General features: G+C 35.1%; 1 protein-coding gene and 2 long non-coding RNA genes across 6 annotated transcripts in view; 2 read left to right on the top strand and 1 right to left on the bottom strand.

Moving 5' to 3' along the window:
- Positions 1 to 21,496, top strand: part of LOC123595365 — a 221,692-nt gene that overhangs the window by 172,965 nt on the left and 27,231 nt on the right. The window lies entirely within an intron of this gene.
- Positions 2,116 to 15,011, top strand: LOC123595369. Its single transcript, XR_006711150.1, has 3 exons — positions 2,116 to 2,126; positions 5,802 to 5,804; positions 14,971 to 15,011. It is a non-coding gene; the product is annotated as an uncharacterized LOC123595369 (long non-coding RNA).
- SNCA (synuclein alpha) overlaps positions 16,506 to 21,496 on the bottom strand; it is a 156,752-nt gene continuing 151,761 nt past the window's right edge. For all 4 annotated transcript variants that reach the window (XM_045472950.1, XM_045472944.1, XM_045472934.1 and 1 more), the window contains exon 6: positions 16,506 to 17,024. In XM_045472950.1, coding sequence (XP_045328906.1) covers positions 16,992 to 17,024 — 33 coding nt within the window. In that variant the 3' untranslated portion in view covers positions 16,506 to 16,991. The remainder of the gene's footprint in view (positions 17,025 to 21,496) is intronic.

Raw genomic sequence — 21,496 nt, 5'->3', positions numbered from 1 at the left:
TATCACACTCTTTTCTTTTTGGTTTTAGGAAACATCTTTTGGCTTAGTGTCTAGATGACAACTATTCTCTACCTTTGGAAACTGATACAGAAGGGGGTCTCCACCAGTCATGGCTATTCTATAGGCCTGCTGTGGTTGATTGGGTCTGAGGTGGACACCTCATGTAACCAGTGACCATTGCCTGATCCCAGTGATTTAGGAAGCTGGAATGAGAGACACAGAGACTAGGAGCTTCTAGTAGTTGAGTTTTATTGATGGCAATACCCTGAGGCCTATGAACTCCCACAGAAAGAACCTGCTCAGATATTCTGAAAGAATATCTGCTTTACCTGAGACCCACTTCAGCTCTAGCTTAGCTTGTGTGAAATGTGGCAGTATCTTCCTAAAAGTATGTTTATTTGTTTAATCTACCTCTGTTTGGTGTCTGTTACTTGCGAACAAATATATCTCAAGTAATATATTTAAACTGTATTTATCATGTGTTTGCATCTATTTTTGCATTGTAAATATTAATGTCCCCCTTTACATTTCTCCTACCTCCTAACAAATGTATGACAGATACTTCTCTCCAAAATTTTGTACTCAAATTAGAATGCTTACATTAACAACAATGAAACAAAATTCCAAGGATATCCGTACTACAAAGTCCACATTTAATATTACAGTTTACTGCAATAAAATTATTGACAGAATATGCCCTTAATCTAAGTATACAGAAAGTATTCAGTCAGTATATAATGAATTTAAATCAATTCATTTTTTATTATATTTTGGACAACTATATTCTTACCTCATTTCAGTACATTTCTAATATACCACATAAATGTTTTTGTAATTCAATATCCTATCTAATAACAGCAGTGTAAAGATTGCTATTAAAGGACACAGTGTAATAACAATCAGCTCAGCATTTTAAATAATACTATATGTGTAACATACAGCTTTTTAACAATGAAGATTTTCTAAAAATATTTGTAATTATTTTTTAAATGTAAAGCTGCTTGCCATTTTACAAATGAGAAGTAATAGCTTCCAAAGCAAACCTTAGGTAATATCAAAATAGCCTTTTATGAATGAGAAATCAAGGAAGTGAATCCCTATCTCATTACTGCACACACAAAAAAGCCACTTATCAAAAAATTCATCTTACTCTTGTTGGATAAAGTAGCAGCTATTTTTGTCCTTTGCTCTCTTGTAAGATCGTTAGCTTTGTGAGTCTTGAAACAAATTTTCCCAAATGGATATTCAGTCTCGTGCTCATCATGGGTGCTCCATAAATATTGTTGTGTAAAAACTTACCGCCCTGGGAGGCTAATGAAGAACAGATGCAGGCAAAAACAAGATGGTGCAACTAGAGGAGAACATGGAAGCTTAAAAACATTAGTATGAGCAGAGGGAATAAAAGAAAGATGCCAGTTGTCAGCTTAAATGGAGTTTGTGGATATAATTGAACAGCTCATAAAAATAGGTAGGAAAAAAGGATGATCTGCACTCTTATTTTCTTTCTTTAGGTTACAGCTGTGAATCTTGTAGAAGTAAAATGTGTTTCCAACTCATTCACAAGGGACATCAGTCCTATAGGTCTTTGTAACACTAGAAGCAGTTACACAGAATGTTTGAGTCTTAGGAAGTATGACAATGTAGATCCACTCCTCTTCAAGTTTAATCAGCAGAGTTTTTCTTTTCGGTTTGGTTTTTTTTTTTTTTTTTTTTCCAACGTTTTATTTATTTTTGGGACAGAGAGAGACACAGCATGAACGGGGGAGGGGCAGAGAGAGAGGGAGACACAGAATCGGAAACAGGCTCCAGGCTCTGAGCCATCAGCCCAGAGCCTGACGCGGGGCTCGAACTCACGGACCGCGAGATTGTGACCTGGCTGAAGTCGGACGCTTAACCGACTGCGCCACCCAGGCGCCCCATGGTTTGGTTTGTTTTTGACATAGGTTTCCAATGGACTAAACTTCAAATTCTGGTGATTCTGTAGCAAAAAATATAGCTCTTGGCTATACTTATCACATTTTAAATTTCCCCAATGACTCTAACATGTGCAGCTTGCTGATAAAAAGGTCTTTTTGTTTGTTTTGTTTTTTTTGTTTTTTTTCTGCCCTGTCTTTAGCTCTTCTGATGTGTTGGATTTTTGTTGTTGTTGTTGTTGTTTTTCCTGTTCACCTAGTGACCAGTTAGGGAGGAAGAAGTAAGGATCCGGTGACGACAGAGCCAGGCAATATACTTTTCAAAGGTCATTTGCCCAGATAATTAAAGAATATGCAAAGAATTACTCATCAATTGGGACCTAGCAGTCAGCTTACCCAGTTGTGCAAAACTATGGTTATTTGGTTGTTGGAAAATAGCATGATGTCAAAGGCACAGTTGCTATTTTTCTCACTAAAACTTGGTTGATTTGAATTGTATTATAAAATTTTTCCTTGATTATCTATCACTGAATATTTGGGCAGGAAGTGCACTTTTATTATTTTTGTTTGTTTGTTTTGAGTGGGGAGGGGCTGAGGGAGAGGAGATAGACAATCTTAAGCAGACTTCATGCCCAGCGTGGAGCTCAACACAGGGCTCAACCTCACAACTGTGAGATCATGACCTGAGCCAAAATCAAGCATCGGACACTCAACAGAATGAGCTACCCAGGCATCCTTATTTAATTTTTCAACCTCTCCTGAGTCACATCCACTTTAGAAGTAGACGGTCATAAATATTTTTATCCAGAAAAAGCTACACATATATGTGTATATTAAATTTTATATAAAATTAAAATTTGGGCATATATTTAATGGTGATTGTTAAAACCTACCATTGGTACTTGAACCTCTTGGTTCACTCACAAATTAAACCTTCCTTTTGGAACTGCTACTATGAAGATTAGTCAGCTCTTGATAACTGAAGTTTTGCAGTTTTACTCCTGCCCTTTACGTAATATAATGTGTGCCTTTGCCCTTGTCACTGCCCTTATGAATCACCTGCAAGTGCAAAGATAGAGGCATTTATCAGAGAACCAAGAACAAGAAAGCCAAGCATTGTTTCCACCCCCCTTGTATATATTCTGAAATACAGTATTTAGAATACAAAATTTTAAATGTATTTCTCTAGTGGATAAAGTTTAAAGATATATTAGAATTTCCTTACTGAATTTATATTACTGATACTCACAAGCATAATATTTAGTCAGTTTAACAGCTTGTAAAACATTTCTGTGCTCTATTACAGCCAAAAGTACAAAATGCATGCTATATTTGGGTAGTGTGCAGTCTATTTCAAATGTATGTCTAAGGATGGAGTATTTATAGTTTTCTGTCATTTTTCTTTTTCCTCTACATAAGTTAGGATGATGTAAGTAAACAATAAGATTTTACTTTGCAATTTAATTTAAGTTTCTTTGTTTATGTGTTTCTTACTGAATCAAAAGGCTTTTTGGAAATTACCCAGTTCTCTCCAACATAATGTATAGAAAAGTAATTTTACACTGATAACAAAGTTGGAATGTATGTAAAACATTTTTCTTTGTTTCTTTTGCCCTAAGCTCTTATTGTTCAGAGTGTTTTCCCCCTCTTTATAATATTCACCATAGTAATGTAAGGAATTACTATGCATTAAACCCAAACAGATATATTTATTTGTAATTCATATTTATTTGAATAATATCTATAACATTTTAATTATATTCCATCTTTTAAAATTTTGACTCAACACTGAGGATGAGAAAATGGAAACGAAGAAATACTAGATGTTAAGAGTAATTAATTATAGTAGATTTTATTTAATCTTTACAACAAAGTATGTGAGTTCCATTATTTCCAATTTACATGTTATTTTCAGAGGGACTAAGATGTTTCCTAGGATGTCATAGCTAGACTGTGGTAGAGGTAAGACTTGAACCCAAAGATTCTGATTTAAAAATAGTCAATATGTTTTCATTTTTTGGACAATTTCAAAATAACTGATAGAACAAGTATTTGGGATGAACTTTTCAAAATAAATGAGAATTTGCCTTTAGAGAAGCATTTGCCTAAGGTTAAAAGTACAGTAATTGAGTTAGTTTACATAGTAGTTAGGAATAAGTTTCCTCTTCTTACTTTGGTATCTCTTACCTCTGTTTTCCCATGCTTATTGTCTCTGTACTAGGATCTAGATCCATGGCATGTCATAAAAAAATTTATAAATTTTAATGCATTACACACAGTTACACACACTATTTGATATATTTTCTAGTCTATCCACTGTCTTTGATATTCTTTGATATCTTTTCTAGTCCTCAATTGTCAAAAGCCTTAAGTGACTGGCCTAGTTTAGAATCTTATCTCTTGTATATTTGCTGAGTTCACACCTGCTGCTATTCCATCTGCTACAATTTTAGATCACTAAGACCTTCTTGAAATATGTGGAAAATGTCAAACATAGTCCCAAAAAAGTGCTGCCTCCTTTTAAGCTGATGGTGTCCTGAAATGACTGAGTTTTTCTTTTCCTAAAGATAAGCACTTACCTTTTTTTTTTTTTTTCAGTGACCTAAAGTCCCTTTATTTAAAGGATCAAGGTAACTTGGTCATGGTTTAAAGGACAGAGAAGTAGCATTTCAAAAGTAAATGTCACTCTACTTGATGGTAGGCACTTGAAAGTTTATCCATGCCATACTTATATTAATTTTACACCTGAATGAAATAACAAATTTTAATCATGTTTTCACATTTAGTGAATGTACAAAAGAGTTTCTTTCTATCTCAATCTTAATATATCCAGGACAAGATATTTTATGTTTAGGAATAACATCTAATAGCTTGATTCATTCATTCAGATACTTACTGTCTGCAAGATTCAACCTGGAACTGGACTATAAGGGCCTGAGAATATGTTCAGTAAAGAACCTGATAAGATTACATTTGTATGAGTATATGGGTCATTCTTTACGTATATATTTAGTTCTTATTTTTGTGTTTAAAAGTCAGACAAAAATTTATGTTTATTTTCTTGTATATTTGTATATAAATTTACTATACTTTTTTTTTTAATGTTTATTTATTTTTGAGACAGAGAGAGACAGAGCATGAACGGGGGAGGGTCAGAGAGAGGGAGACACAGAATCTGAAACAGGCTCCAGGCTCTGAGCTGTCAGCACAGATCCCCACGCGGGGCTCGAACTCACGGACCGTGACATCATGACCTGAGCCGAAGTCGGCGGCTTAACCGACTGAGCCACCCAGGCGCCCCAAATTTACTATACTTTTTAAAGAAATTACTTAAGGATTACATTTTTTCCTCTTAAGCAATAAGGAAAATATGGGGGTAGGAATGGATACAGCGGCTCCAAGGACCGGGAAATAGTAAATCCGGAATCTGTTGTACGAATAATTACCACCATATGGGAGCATTATTATGCTTCCAGTGTATGTTGGAGGATTTTTAGTGTTAATATTTTTATGCCTTCTAGAAATTATGTTTTAGAGTATTGTTATGAATTAGGGTAGAATTCACCTTTATTAGCTTTCACTGCAATATTTTATTGGTTGAAAGTTTAATTCTGTCCAAAATGGCAAGACCATACAATCTTGGGTGTTTGCTTCTTTATATAAAATAAAGGAATTGGACAATTACAAAATTAGATAGTTTTCTGAGCCTTAGCCCATAACTTTGTGGTCATGGTGGGCAGGGCTTCTCTACCACTGGGAGGAGCTAATGGGGGAGGAAAGGTAGAATTAATCTTCCGAGAAAGCTGTCAGCCCTCATTGATAGATGACGTTCAGAGCTATGGAGATTGATTTTTCTTCCTACATCTGCACTGGATTCTAAATCTTGAGCTGGTCTCACTCCTTGTTTTTTGTACCTTTTAACAATCTAGACTGTTTTTGAACAGTTCTTTCTCTTTGCTGTCATGTGGGGGAATTTCACTACAATAAACCTAATCACAACTCCTGTATGAACTTAACAAGATGAAGGCATCCACCAAAAAGGAAAGTAACTAGATAACCACAGGAAACACAAATGCCATCAAGGTTCTAGCCAGGAATTTAAACTTTTTCAAATGTGTACTTTGAGGATTTTCAGAAAGCACAATGCCAATTAATCTGCTCCTTGGAATTTATATGTTGGGGGCTTTGATTCTTCCCTGCAAGAAAACAAAACCAAAAATGAACTAAAATATGCATTGTATCATAGAGATTGTAGGCCCAAATACATGGGAAAATGACATTTTTCATACTTCTGCTTTACCTCAGCCTAAGATATATATGGCATCATTTGCTTCTACATAAGATTCTCAACACTAATTCTTAAAATTTTTAAATTTTTCTGAGTATCGAAACCATGGTAAGAACTTTGCTTAGTATTTTGCCAAGTGCCTCTCAGTCAAGGCTGACATTTTAGGCTATCTAGGCTGATAAGGCACTTTAAGTAGAGCTTTTTGTTAATCTATTCAAAACCCTGGTCTTTTGGTCTGTAGCCTGACCCTAATATTGCCAATGTACCGAAAGCTCTGGAATTCTACTGCTAGATTCCTGGCTTGGGGTGGACAGAATGCAGCTGCCTTTTGTCAGACTTTCCTTTTGCTGTCCGGACAAACAGTTCTTGTTCCTATATTCTTAGTATTGTATCTCACATGCATGTTCCTGGCTTCTTGTCATTTGTTGTATAGTTATCTCCCTATTGCCTCTCTATCTAGACTTCTTCCCAGCATTTCCTTCTTTCTGTACATGAGTAAATTTCACAATGTTGTTCCTCCCAATAATGTCCTATACTACAAGTATCTGAGCCTGTTATACCTGAATATCATGAGATGCCTTCCTAATTTGTATGGATCACCTCACAGGGCCTTCTCCTCGAGGAAAAGTAATGCTTTTAATTCTGTCACTGAGTAGGCAGTGCTTGGGACTTTGGCTCACTGCTTTTAGAAACCTAGAAGAGATGATAAACTGAAACATCTGTCCCTGTCTGTTCTGCCCATAATGTGGGCCTGCTTTGAAGAGGAGGACAGTATAATTTTCCCAGCCACCCATCCTTAGGATGGCCTAGGACTTTCACTATTTCTTCTTCAGCAATGATTCTGGTTATAAGTATGTCTCTGACTACCAGGAGTTATGATTTTGAAGGGTTCCATTTGCTGTGTTTTATTTTTAAAATAGTTGTTTGGGGATAAATTTCTACTGGATATAAAAACAGGAAAAATTAAAAGGACTTTTCTATTCCTCTGCAAAATAATGATACTAACCACCTCCATCAACAAAATATCTTCCTTCTTCAGACACTGAAAATTATACAGTCTTTGTGTTTCCCATTCAGATAGTGCTACCAACAAACTTAGATGTCAGTGTAGGGCTTAAATATATTATTCCACACCATATTCTCAGTAGATTTATTTATCAGCTCTCTGTAAAAAATTTGTCACTTAAAAAATATCAGCCTTATTTTACAATTCACTGTGATGGGTTTTTTGTTCATTGGTTTGGTGATTTGTTTGTTTGTTGTAATTCTTGTCTGACTTTGTTGAAGGTGTATTTGATATAAATGATAAATGCATTCAGAGTCAGAAACATTATACAGATATTAAGTGTTAAAGATTACAACATCAACACCTTCATATTGAATGTATTCCACAGTTAAATATGCAACATTATAGATTGGTCTGTATTAAACTAGTGATGGGTGTTGTGTGGGAGTAAGGATGGGAAGGTTTGTCAGTAAAGAAACAGCTCGAGGAATTCAAGTCAATTACAAACTGTCAATATGAGTTATCATCTATAAAAAGGTGTCTATTATGTGAAAATCCTTTTTATTCCAGAAATAATTACTTTGAACGAACTACTTCTAGTGCATCCAGGAATTGTTGGCATGAAAACGATGACTGAAAGCTATGTCTAATGGCCTGGAACTCAAGCTGATAGTGAAAAGCCAACAGAGTGTAGCATTAGAATGTCTATCCTCCCCATGGGCGGTAACAAAACAGCCAGATCAAAACTCCTTAATATTGATTTCCAGAGCTGTTCTTGGATATAACTTTGAGTTGTGCCAAACTTCTTATTAGAATGGCAGTGAGTATCCACTGTATTTCATATCTAAACATTGCTGTGATAATTAGAGCTCAGAATCAGTTATTAACAATACATAATTTACAATTGCTTTAAATCAGGTATTTTCTTCTGGTTCAGATGAGATTTTAAAATTTATGAAAAAGGTCTTTATCTCAGTTTTACACTGTTGCTCATAATTTTCAGGCAAATGTCCTAGCTAAAAGTTTGGTATAAGCCACCAAGGGTACCCATGGCTTATTGCTGGGGACGTTTGCCAAAACAACTTGCCAGACTTCTCATCATTCAACATGGCACTTCATCTTCAACGGTAGGAGTCGGTCCTGCTGAATTACAAATGTTTGGCAGCCTCTCAAAACTTGTCTTAACCATTTCCATAGAGATTAGGGGGAGGTCTCACATCACAAATAATATGTTCTAGATGCTCATCTGTCTGGATTTAGTCTTCGGTTATTTTTACCACAAGGGTTGATTTTTTTTGGGAAATACAGTACTGAATAATAATTTTCTGCTACTATAATTTAGTTTCCTAGTCTGTGCCAAACAGTCCCGAGGGTAAAAGGACAAGCATGCATGGTCCTACTGAGTGATGTTTAGTATTTGCTACAGAGGATGATCTGACAATATTTTACCAGCTCACTTGCTCTTTTGCAGCAATGATATCCAGGGACTCACTAAAGACATAAAGAGAAACAGTACTTTTCCTGGAACCATTTGATTGCTGGTATTTCTGTTGCTTCTAGTGTAATGCAGAAGTTGTCATGTAAAATGTTGCCTCTTTTGGGCCCAAGATGAGCCTACCAAATGGCAGGTGTTTGGGGAAACATATTAGGGAATGGATGAGATTTGGGAAATGGATGGGGATTCAATTGCCGTTTTTCCCCTTGTGGTTGATGATAACCTGTTTTGGACCAGTGTGTTTTAATTTTATATATGCTTCTCCTTTTTTCTGGTGATCAGAACCAAAATCAGTGAACATATTGTATAAATTGAACAGCAAAATATATCACTTCAATATGAAGATGCTGTGGCTTGGTGAATATAGCTGAATCTAAAGATAGTTGTGTTCTGTGAAGCTAGTATTTATGGTTTTGGTGCATATTTACCTCTTACTTGCCCGATGTATTTTGGTGCTAGTTACTAGTCTACTAGTATCCATACTGGTTATTAAACCATTAAAATGCTCCAGTAGCTATTAGTAAATAGCCTCTGTTCAAGTCTCCTAAGTGTTTCTACATCATCCTAATCTTGATTAATACAAATATAAATTTATTTGTGGGATATAATTAACACATAACATTAGTTTCAGGGGTACAACATAATGATTTAACATTTGCATATATTGCAAAATGATTACAATAGACCTAGTTAATATCCATTACCACACATAGTTAGAGATTTTATTTCTTGTGATGAAAAATTTTAAGATCTACTCTTTTAGTAATTTTCAAATATATAATATTATTCACTATAGTCACCATAGTGTATATTACATCTTTATTCATGACTTACTCATTTTATAGCTGGAAGTTTATATTTTTTGACTACCTTTTCCACCTTTACACCCTCCCCCTCCACTCACCTATTTTCTGCATCTATAAATTCCACTATTTTAGATTCTATGTTTAAGTGAGATCTTTATCTGTCTTATTTATCTTTATCTTTATCTTTATCTGTCTTATTTCACTTAGCATAATACCCAGTTATCTCAAATGGCAAGATTTACTTCTTTTTTGTGACTGAATAATATTCCACTATATATACATATCACACCACATTTTCTGTATCCATTCATCCATTCAGGGACATGTAGGTTGCTTCCATACCTTGGCTATTGTAAATAATCTTGCAATGAACATGGAATGCTTATATCTTTTTAAGACAGTGTTTTTAATTCCTTCAGATAAATACTTAGAAGTGGAATTGCTGGATCATATGGTAGTTCTATTTTTAATTTTTTGAGGAAACGTCACATTATTTTCCACAGTGACCACACCAATTTACATCCCACCAACGGTGCACAGGGATTTTCGTTTCTCCCCATTTTCTCCAATGTTTGTTATCTCTTGTATTTTTGATAATAGCCATTGTCACAGGTGTGAGGTGATATCTCATTGTGGCTGATTTCCCTGATAATTAGTGATGTGGAACACTTTTTCATGTAGTTCTTGGCCATCTGTATGTCTTCTTTATAAAAATGTCTATTCAGATCCTCTGCCCAGTTTTAAATCATACTGTTTTTGAATTGTGTGAGTTCTTTATATATTTTGGATATTAACCCTTTATCAGATACAGGATTTGCAAATGTTTTCTCCCATTCATTAGGTTGCCTTTTCATTTTGTTAATGGTTTCCTTTGCTGTACAGAAACGTTTTAGTTTTATGCAGTCCCACTTGTTTATTTTTGCATATGTTACCTTTGCTTTTGGTGTCAGATCCAAAAAAATCATTGTCAAGACTGATGTCAAACAGCGTATAGCATATGTTTCCTTCTAGAAGTCTTATGGTTTCCAGTCTTACACTTAAGTCTTTAATATGTTTTGAGTTCATTTTTATGTATACTGTAAGGTATTGGTCCACTTTCATTCTTTTGCATGTGGCTGTTGAAAAAGCTGTCCTTTCCCCAGTTTATTTTCTTGACTCCTTTATTGCAAATTAGTTGACCATATGTAGGCATGGGTTTATTTCTGGGCTCTCTATTCTGTTCCGTTGATCTCTTTTGTTTTAATGCAATATCATACTGATTGGATTGCTGTAGTTTTGTAATACAATTTGAAATCAGGAAGTGTGATGCCTCCAGCTTTGTTCTTCTTTCTTGAGATTACTTTGGCTATTACTTTGGCTAAATGTTTCTTACCAACTATATCTGAATATTTTAAATATTTCTTATTTCTATACCCTACTACTGCTACCATACTACTGGTATTACTACTCCTAATAGCATCACTAAGTTATTGATCTTGGGCTAGGCATATTTCTAAGTATTCTACTTATATTAACTCATTTAATCCATATGACAATGCTCTGAGGCAGTATTATTATGTTTTTTACAGACAAGGAGATAGAGGCACTGCGAGATTAAGTAACTTGCTCGAAGTAGAAAAGGTAGGAAGTGACATAACTGAAAGTCAGCCTGCCTAGAATGGTTTTAAATCCAATATTCTTCCTACTACTCCTGCCAGCTTAATTAAGCAAACATCCTCGACTATTCTAGGTAAAAAGTATTATATTCTTTTCTAAGGTAAACACATAGACTTGCTACTATTATTTGTTTAGATCTAACTTTACTGGAGCCAAGCTTAGCTTTGACATTTGCAGACATGGGTTAGCTTTCATCTCACTGCAAGATATAGGGCAACCTGGTATTTAGTTTACCTACAAAAGGCAGTTAGGAAGCCCTAGAGGAACCTAATTAAAATGCAGCACATTTCCAAGGCACCATATCTTGCTGTGTTGCCATAGAAACAGTGGGAATTTCTGGTCATTGACCTTTAATGGAAATTGAGGATAAATTTTCATAGGGTTCATAAGAGAAGCAATCCCAGTATATTAACTTCTAGTTGCAGGACAACTTTGGAAATCCCCTATGCAATCCCACCTGACTTGAGAAGTATATTATATCAGCAAAACTTATTAGAGGCTCAAACTCCCACTTTTTGAAGAAACATTTTTTTAACTACTTCCAATACACCATCTGTGCTATTGGACTTAAAATAATCAAAGATAATGTTGTAGCAACAAAGAAACATAGAGGAAATCTTAGATAATTATACAAGAAACATCAGAACTAATATTATATTTTGGAATAGTTTGCATTACATCTATTCTATTCCTTTTGGATTATGTAAATCTAGGCTTACTCAAATATTAAATGCAATATTACTGTATCAAAAAATATACCTAGAAACTCAAAGTATTCTGAAATGTTAAGGTGTCCACATTTAAAAATACAAATTCTTTTTTTTTTTTTTATGTTTATTTATTTTTGAGACAGAGAGAGACAGAGCATGAACGGGGGAGGGGCAGAGAGAGAGGGAGACACAGAACTGGAAGCAGGCTCCAGGCTCTGAGCCATCAGCCCAGAGCCCGACGCGGGGCTCCAACTCACGGACTGTGAGATCGTGACCTGAGCTGAAGTCGGACGCTTAACTGACTGAGCCACCCAGGCGCCCCTAAAAATACAAATTCTTAATGCTTGCCCTTTCTAGTTTATTTATAAATTCAGGCATTATATTCCTAAGTACGTATCATTGAAAATACTACTTACATGATATATATGTATACTTTGTGTGTGGCATATGTATATGCCATTTGACAGAAGGTAAGGGCCTGTGATTCAACAGAAAAAATGACAAAGTGTACCTTACTGAGGGCTGCTTTTTACTATATTAACATTTTTATTTTCTACTAAAATAAATAACTTAGTTCTATCATCAGGATATGCACACTTAATTACAAGGAAATGTCAATCAGGGAAATCAGGGTCTCACTACTTTCTCTTAGAAGTATATCTCCATATATATATATGAGTATCACTTATTCTGGACATAGACATCTGAAGAAAAATAGGAATATTCTAATAATTATATGTAGAAAAGCAAGGCCACTACCCCAGTCCCTAAACTTCTCTCACACAGCTGGGTTCTCTCACACAGCTGTATGTTCTTACTCTCAGAGACAGTGTGGGCTAGGGGCTGAGAACACAGACTCTGGCCCTATAATAACTGGGATTCCTGGCTTTGTGACTTCTTAGCCATGTGGCTATGAGAAAGTTACTTAGCCTGGAGGAACCTCAATTTGCTCATGTAGAAAATGAGGATAATAATGGAACTTCTTAGGGTTGTTTTGAGAATTAAATGAGCTAATATTGATATATGACTTAAATTTATATTTGACACAGTAATAAAAAAATATTTCCTCTTCCAATGCCAGGGCAGAGCTCACAGGGAAATGCCACCCCCATTGCCCTCCTGCCCAAGACAAAGAATACAGTGAGATGACATCCTGGATAAAACAGAGTAATGTCAGTACAATGGACAGAGGAGTCTTTAGAGTTTGCTGTTAGAAAAGTGTGCTTTTCTTCCTCAGTACGGATGTAGACACCACTATCTCTGAAAATTGATGGTTGTCCATGAGATATGTGTGTGTTGAATCCAATAGTTGCCTACACCATGAGCCAGAAAGATGAGAAAACATATTTTGCATCTCATACTAAGGGGGAGATTTTGATAACAATCCAACTTATAAGGTCAAACCATATATTAGATTGTTATGTTGTCATTTGGGTGCCAAAGCCCACCCTGACTTGTTTTGTTAAAGTCCCCATAGAGTCATATAAGGCTGAATAACTCAAACTTGAGGGAATGGTATCTGCAAAATAAATCTAGAACCAGTCTAACGTTCAGACCACTTCTCAGATGGATGCCTCAGCAGTGGCTAGGAGATAAGCTTTCTGAAAAGGCTTGTGTGTCTTATACAACTTTTTGCTTAAGTGCTTGGTACAAGATAACCACCACTGGTGTATATTAGTACTAGAATGCTTTTTGAACAAAGATATTTTAATTTTTCATGTTGTTCTAATTAAAAATACTCATTAATGTGTTGAAATCAAACACGAGACATCACTTCTTTCCAATTTAAGACCACATAGGCGGTTTAACACTCACAGAGGTCCCTTTCCAATTAGGCAAAAATGGAAGTTTCTATGGTGATCATGCTTAGAGTCATTACAGTCATTCCTTTCTCTTTCCTTGCCAATGCCCAATATACATCAAATTACTCACAATCACATAAAAACTGCCTAGCACCTCTAGAATCTTCTTACTTAAAAATATACTTTGTACTGGTGACTTTAAAAAGTAACTGCTATTTTTCTCCTGAATAACTAAAAAGGTAAACCAAATAGTTTTTCAACTAATTCATATAGGGTTTTCATAGTCAAATTTACTATCGGCATCCCTAGGGAGTTAATGAATCTTTCCTAAATAGAAAACCTTTGCTTAAAAAAGTATCCTGAGACTCATATATGTAGCAGAATTCAAAAGTCATAAGATTTTTATACACCTAGAGAATCAATATTTTTCTCATTAATTATATCTCTTATGCTGTACTTTTAATCTGCATGACTCGTCTTGTAACTGAAAGTTTGTATCTCATAATCTCCTTTACCTACTTCACCCATTCTCTTACCCACCTCGCCTCAGGCAACCACCAGTTTGTTTTCTGTATTTAAGAGTCTGGTTTTTGTTTTTGTTGTTGTTTCTTCATTTGTTTTGTTTTTTAGATTCCACATATAAGTAAAATCAGATCATATTTGTCTTTCTCTTATTTCACTTAGCATAACACCCTCTAGGTCCATCAGTGTTGACACAAAAAGATCTCATCTTTTTATAACTAATATCCCATATACCACATCTTATCTATTCATCTATCAAAGGAGACTTGGGAAGCTTGCATATCTTGGACATTGTAAATAATGCTATAATAAACATAGAAGTGTGTATATCTTTTTGAATTGGAGGTTTTCTTTTTTCTCCCCCCCCCCCTTTGGGTAAATATCCAGTAGTGGAATTACTAAGTCATATCGTACTTCCATTTTTAATTTGTTAACCATTGACAGGAGTCAGGTAATATCTCATTGTGCTTTTGATTTACATTTCCTTGATGGTGAGTGATGTTGAACATCTTTTCATTTGTCTGTTGGCCATCTGTATGTCTTCTTTGGAAAATGTTTATTCAGGTACTCTGCCCATTTTCTTATTGGACTGTTTTTTTTTTTTTTTTTTTTTTTTTTTATTGAAGAAGTTCTTTATATATTTTGGGTATTAGCCCCTTATCAGATATATCATTTGCAAGTATCTTCTCCCATTCACTAGGCTGCCTTTTTATTTTGTTGATGGTTTCCTTCACTGTGCAAGAGCTTTTTATTTTTGTGTAGTCCCCAATAGTTTATTTTTGCTTTTCTTGCCCTTGTGTGAGGAAAGTGACCGAAAAAATATATTGCTAAGATCAGTGTCAGGGAAGTTACCGCCTACGTTTACTTCTAGAACTTTCATGGTTTCAGGTCTTATATTATAAGTCTTTAGTTCGTTTTGAATTTCTCTTTGTATATGTTTAAGATAGTGGTCTAGTTTTCTTGACACTATTTAGTAAAGAGACAGTCTTTTCCCCATTGTATATTTTTGCCTCCTTTCTCTTAGGTTAATTGACCATATAATCATACGTTTATTTCTGGGCTCTCTATTCTAGTCCACTGGTCTGTTTTTGTGCCATATCATATCACTGTTATTATTATAGTTTTGTAATGTGGCTTGAAGTCAGGGAGCATTATACCTTCAGCATTTTTCTTATTTCTCAGGATTGCTTTGGTTATTAAGGATCATTTGTGTTCCATAAACATTTTAGGATTCTTTGTTCTAGTTCTGCGAAAAATGCCATTGGCATTTTGATAGGAATTAAATCTGTAGATGGCTTTGGGTGGTATGGAAATTTTAAAAATATTAATTCTTTCAATTTATGAGCACAATATATCTTTCCATTTATTTGTGCAGTGTTTAATTTTATTTGTATAGTGTTTAATTTTTTTCCTCCAGTGACTTAAAGTTTTCAGATTACAGTCTCTCATCTCTTCAGTTAAATTTATTTCTAGGTATTTTATTCTTTTTGGTACAACTGTAAATTGAGAAATGAGTAATGCTGGCCTTCCAGAACGATCTGAGAAGATTTCCTTTCTCTTCTATTTTTTGGAATACTTTGCGAAGAAGTTATTAGCTTTTCGTTAAATATTTGGTAGAATTCCCCTGTAATGCTATCTGGTCCCATACTTTTGTTTGTTGGGAGTTCTTTGATTATTAATTCAATTTCATTGCTAGTAATCTTTTTTTTTTTTTTTCAAATTTTCTACTTCCTCCTGATTTAGTTTTGAAAGATATCATTTCTAGGAATTTATCCACTTAAATGGACATTTCTTAAGGTAATGGTCTGGTAGTTCCCAGAAATGTTTAAAGGCATTTCCTAGGGTGAGTGATAGGAAGGTTTGATTTTAGAAATAATAAAAATAAAATGCTGTGTTAAACAAAGTTAACCAGATTCTCTCAGAGTCTTAATGTACTAATATGTTTTATTAATATCTGAAGCAGACAGTCAAAATTATTTCTTAAAATCACTGTTTGGTGGAACCCATTTTTTCTGTATAGCTTCTCAAGAAACCACTGCACATCAGAACATACTTTGGGTAGTGTTGCTTCAGTGAATTCCCAGAGTAGGGTTAATGTTCCATCTTGTCTGCTTAACTCTTCCAAAATTCCTTCTCCTTCAAATGGCTGTCAAGAACTTTAATTGTGGGAGTTCTCAGTTCACATTGTTATAAGCATGATTTTATTATTTAAAATGAGATGGGATTAAAAATAAGATCTTTGTAATGAGACATTTTAATTTTCACCATTTATATATAAACACAAGTTAATAAAACATCACAAAACAGTAAAATTTTATAGTTAATATTTATAGGTGCATAGTTTCATGCTCACATATTTTTAAGTATTGTATATATTAACAAATTTCACAATACATCATTATTTTTAGACAGAATCATTAAAAGACACCTAGAAATCTTATAATATATGACAATAAATCACAACTTCTCAAGAACAGCAACAAAAAATAGTGAAGATTTAGAAATAAGTGGTAGTCACTTAGGTGTTTTAATTTAACTTTTAGATTTGAAGCCACAATATCCACACAGCACACAAAGACCCTGCTACCATATATTCACTTCAGTGAGAGGGAAGCACTGAAATGCTGAGTAAGGGCAGGTACAGATAATTTCAATCACTGCTGATGGAAGAGTTTAAAATACACTGTAAAAACTTTGAGAAAAATATCATGACTGGGCACGTTGGAACTGAGTACTTGTATAGGATGGAACATCTCTCAGTAGATCTCAAGAAACTGCGAGTAAAAGTATTTCTTATGCTTCGGGTTCATAGTCTTGATACCCTTCCTAATATGAAGAAAACCAAAAAGAAAACATGCAGTGTTAATATTAGTCATCAGGAATCAAGGATTTAGGGTGAATGAGATAGGACATGGATCACCACCTTGAATAAAGGTTCTGCAACTATTCAGTTATACACAATATGATCTTATTCTGTAACAGTTTTGTCTTCCTGTCAAATATACAAGTGAATTTTGCTGCTCAGAGTTAGGGTATCCAGATGCCATTTAACAGTCACATGGTCTTTTTTTTTTTTAATGCTTATTTATTTTTGAGAGAGACACAGACAAAGTGTGAGGGGGGGAAGGCAGAGCAAGAAGGAATCCGAAGCAGGCTCTAGGCTCTGAGCTGTCAGCACAGAGCCCGATGCAGGGCTCAAACCCGCAACCTGTGAGATCATGACCTGAGCCAAAGTCAGATGCTCAGCCAACTGAGCCACACAGGCGCCCCAATAATCATATGTTCTAATCGTATAGAACAAGTTAGGTGGTCTATCTTGCTCCCAGTTTCCTCAACTGTAAGTTATGAGAGCCAAATCAAGTGGCCTAAAATCCTCTTCCAGGGCTAAAATGTTCTAATTCTTAAAGGGAGACAAAGACATTAAGGCCAGTGATGTTTTGAAAATCTTTTCTTCATCCTCGGCTTCAGTTATTACTTCTATTCTAAATCCCCCTCTCCCCAAACAATATGTAGATAACATCCACAATAAAAATATTAAAGGCCTTAACTAAAGTGGTCAGAATAGTCCTCCTAAAGAATAACTTGAATCAAGGTCCTGCTTTAAAACAAATAAATGTACCTTCAATAATTCAAGTTGCTTTCTGAATACAGTACAAACTTAAATGCGAAGGTTCTTCTAATATTCTACAATTTGTCGTTGACTCATCTCTGCAGTCTTAATCTGTTACAATTCTCTCTGTTCCCTAAACTGAAATCCTGTTTAATTATTCACTGTTCCTCAAACATATCCTTATGCATGCTCAGACATGCCTTGCTTCCAATATTACCTGTTCTAGAATATCTTCCTTTCATTTTGGCCATCATTATCTCCCATCCCCTACCACACCAATCAACACCAACTCTTGTATAAAACTCCCGATGACTCTAAACAGATTCTATAAAATATTATACTTTTTTGTGTATCTTGCATATTTTGCCTCTGTGATGCCTGATATATAGAAGACAGTCAATGTCTGTTAAAGGAATCATCATGAATAAATGAAACAGTAAATTTGTATTTGTTTTTATCAAACTTATTAGGATGGACTACTTGTGTCCTGGTACTATCAATTAACCTTCTTGTATTTTCTATAGTGTTTAGCATTGTGCTGAACTTAAAAAGACTCAAAATTATTGGTAAAAATCTAAGCAAAAAAACCAAGTTAATTTCAATTTCTATAAATGGGATTATCAGTATGTCTTTTACTAATGCCAATATCTAATGTAACTACTACTAGTTTTAACTTAATTTTTAATGAATACTACATGTTTTTTGCTTATGATGTCTGGTTTTGGCATCAGTGTAGTATTGCCCTTATGGAATTAATTTGGGAGTATTGCTTCTTCTTTTTTTTTTTTCTGGAAGAGAAATTAATTGGTATTAATTATAATTAATACTTATTAATTAAATGTTTGATAGAATTCACCAGTGAAGCTATATGGTCCTGGGATTTGTGTGTGTGTGTGTGGGTAGATTTTCTTTTTCCTTTCTAAAAGAAAAATATTTTAATGTTTATTTTTAAAAGAGAAAAAGAGACAGAGCATAAGCAGGGGAGGGGTATGGAGAGAAGGAGACACAGAATCTGAAGCAGGCTCCAGACTCTGAGCTGTCAGCACAGTGCCTGACATGGGGCTTGAACCCACAAACATGACATGAGATCATGACTTGAGCCAAATTCAGTCGTTCAACTGACTGAGCCACCAGGTGCCCCTGTGAGTAGATTTTCTTAACAATAATTCAGTCTCTTTACTTTGTTATAGGTCTATTTCGATTTTCTATTTCTTCTTGTGTCAGCTTCATTAATCTAAAAGTATTTTTCAATTTTCCTTGTGATACATTTTCTATTTAAAAAAAAAAAACTTATTTCCAAAGTAACATAGGTAAATTAGCTGTTTAAAATGCTAAATTGAAATACGTCAATGTTGCAAACCATGCATTTCTCACATTTTTACTCTATAATTTTTGTGGGCAACTTTTATTTTACTATGCAAATATCTTTCTGGAAATGTATGGAAATAATAATTACTTTCCTTAGGCATTCAGTTAATTTATACAAAGTTCCATCTGGGGATTTATTTTAGAAAGTAAGTTTTTGAAGGGAGTTAAGATGGCAGAAGCTTGTCTTATCCTGTGAACACAGCTAGATAATTATCAAATCATTCATAACACCCAAGAAATCAATCAGAGGTGTGAGAGAACAAAAATTGCAAGTCTACAAGTAAAAAAGCAACCACCTTTCGGAAGGTGGGAGATGCAAGGTGTTGACTTGGGGGAGACAAAGCTGTGAGTATGGCGGCTGGGAGGAAACCTGCTTATGGAGGGTACTGCAAAGTATTATAGCAGTGGAGTACAAAATCTGAACTTTTAGAAGTCCCTCACAGCAGGGGATGTGCATGGCTTAAAGGTGCTCACATGGCCAATAGGGGCAGAATCCAAGGAGTAGCAGTGTGGTCTGAGGATCCCATGGGTCTGAGAGGCACCAATATGTTGAGCTGTGTCCAGGCAGAGGAGCTGAGACTTGGGCTGAGGGCATCAAGCAGGGGTGCCAGCTTTCTGCTCTTTGACATAAACTCTGAACTGCCATGGGGTCTTGTGACTGCTTTCCTAGCATGGGCTTGCAAAAAATGCAGCAAGACCCTCCCCCAGAGGAACAGAGCAGGTGTTGTGGGAGTCTTTACAATTTGGAGTTTTGAAACTCAGTTATGTGCTTGAGATAAAAAAGTTCCAACACAGCAGAGTGAACACAGGGTTCTGACAGAAACTGGAAACACAAGAAGAGTGATTGAATACTCTTCTGTGAGGGCTCCCTGAAGAGTGGGGGACTGATCTTTCAGTTCCAAGCCTAGAGAGTAGGATGTTGCTATATTCATCCCACCCATCAGCTCTGAAAGCCTTCAGGGAGAAAACAAGCACCACCTAGTGGAGGCTGGAGCCCTATCCTTCTGCCTCTTAGAGGCACATTTCTAGGAAAACAAGTCAGCCTGAGAATCAGTACACCAGGCCTCTCCCCCAGAAGAGCAGCATGGACTCTCTTGAACCAAGTCTACTAATCATAGAGTGCACCAAAGCTTCAGCTCTAGGGGAAATAGGATCTAGTTTCCTCTTTATTTTGATTCTTTATTTTTTAATTATTATTTTTCATTTACTTTCTTATTTTTAATTCCTTTTTTATTTTTATTTTCACATATATTACATATATATATATTTTATTTTTGGATCTAGATTCCTTTAATAAGCAGACAAAAATAAACCCAGGATCTAGGTTTGTTGTCTTTTTGTTTGTTTCTGGGGAATGTTTTGTTTCTGTTTTTGTTTTTATTTCTCTCTTCTTTTCTGGACAAAAGGATGAGACAGAGAAATTCACCCCAAAAGAAAGAACAGGATTTAGAACTCATGGCCTATTGATTTAATCAATACAGATATAAGTAAGATGTCTGAGCTAGAATTTAAAACGATGATAAAGATATTACCTGGGCTTGAAAAAGCATAGAAGATACCAGAGGATCCCTTTCTGCAGAGATAAAAGAACTAAAATCTAGTCAGACTGAAATTAAAATACTATAATCAAGATGTAAACCCAAATCGATGCCATGACAGCAAGGACAGATGAGGCAGAGGTATAAATTAGTGATATAGAAAATAAAATTATGGAAAATAATGAAGCTAAAAAGAAGAGGGAAACAAATGTCATGAATCATGAAGGCAGACTTAGGGAACTCAGTGACTTGTTAAAATGTAGTAACATTTGTATGAGAGGAGTCCCAGAATTTGAAGAGAGAGAAAAAGGGGTAGAATGTCTATTCAAACAAATTATAGCTGAAAACTTTCCTAATTTGGGGAAAGACACAGATATCAAAATCCAAGAAGCACAGAGAACTCCATTAAACTTAACAAAAGCCACCATTGACAAGGTGTATCATAGTCAAATTCACAAAATACACAAAGAAAGAATCCTGAAAGCAGCAAGGGAATAAAAGGCCTTAACGTTCAAGGGAAGACAGATCAGTTTCTCAGAAGATCTGTCCACTGAAACTTGGCAGGCCAGAAAGGAGTGGCAGGATATATTCAACTTGCTGAATGGCAAAAATATGCAACCACGAAGTCTTTATCCAGGAAGGCTGTCATTCAGAATAAGAAAAGAGATAAAGAGTTTCCCAGACAAACAAAAACTAAAGGAGTTCATGCCCACTAAACAAGCCCTGCAAGAAATTTTAAGGGGGACTCTCTGAGTGAAGAAAAAAAAAAAAGACAAAACAAA

This window comes from Leopardus geoffroyi, chromosome B1, assembly GCF_018350155.1.
Source record: "Leopardus geoffroyi isolate Oge1 chromosome B1, O.geoffroyi_Oge1_pat1.0, whole genome shotgun sequence".
NCBI classification, from domain to species: Eukaryota; Metazoa; Chordata; class Mammalia; order Carnivora; family Felidae; genus Leopardus; species Leopardus geoffroyi.
This window is presented reverse-complemented; position numbering and strand designations above follow the sequence as displayed.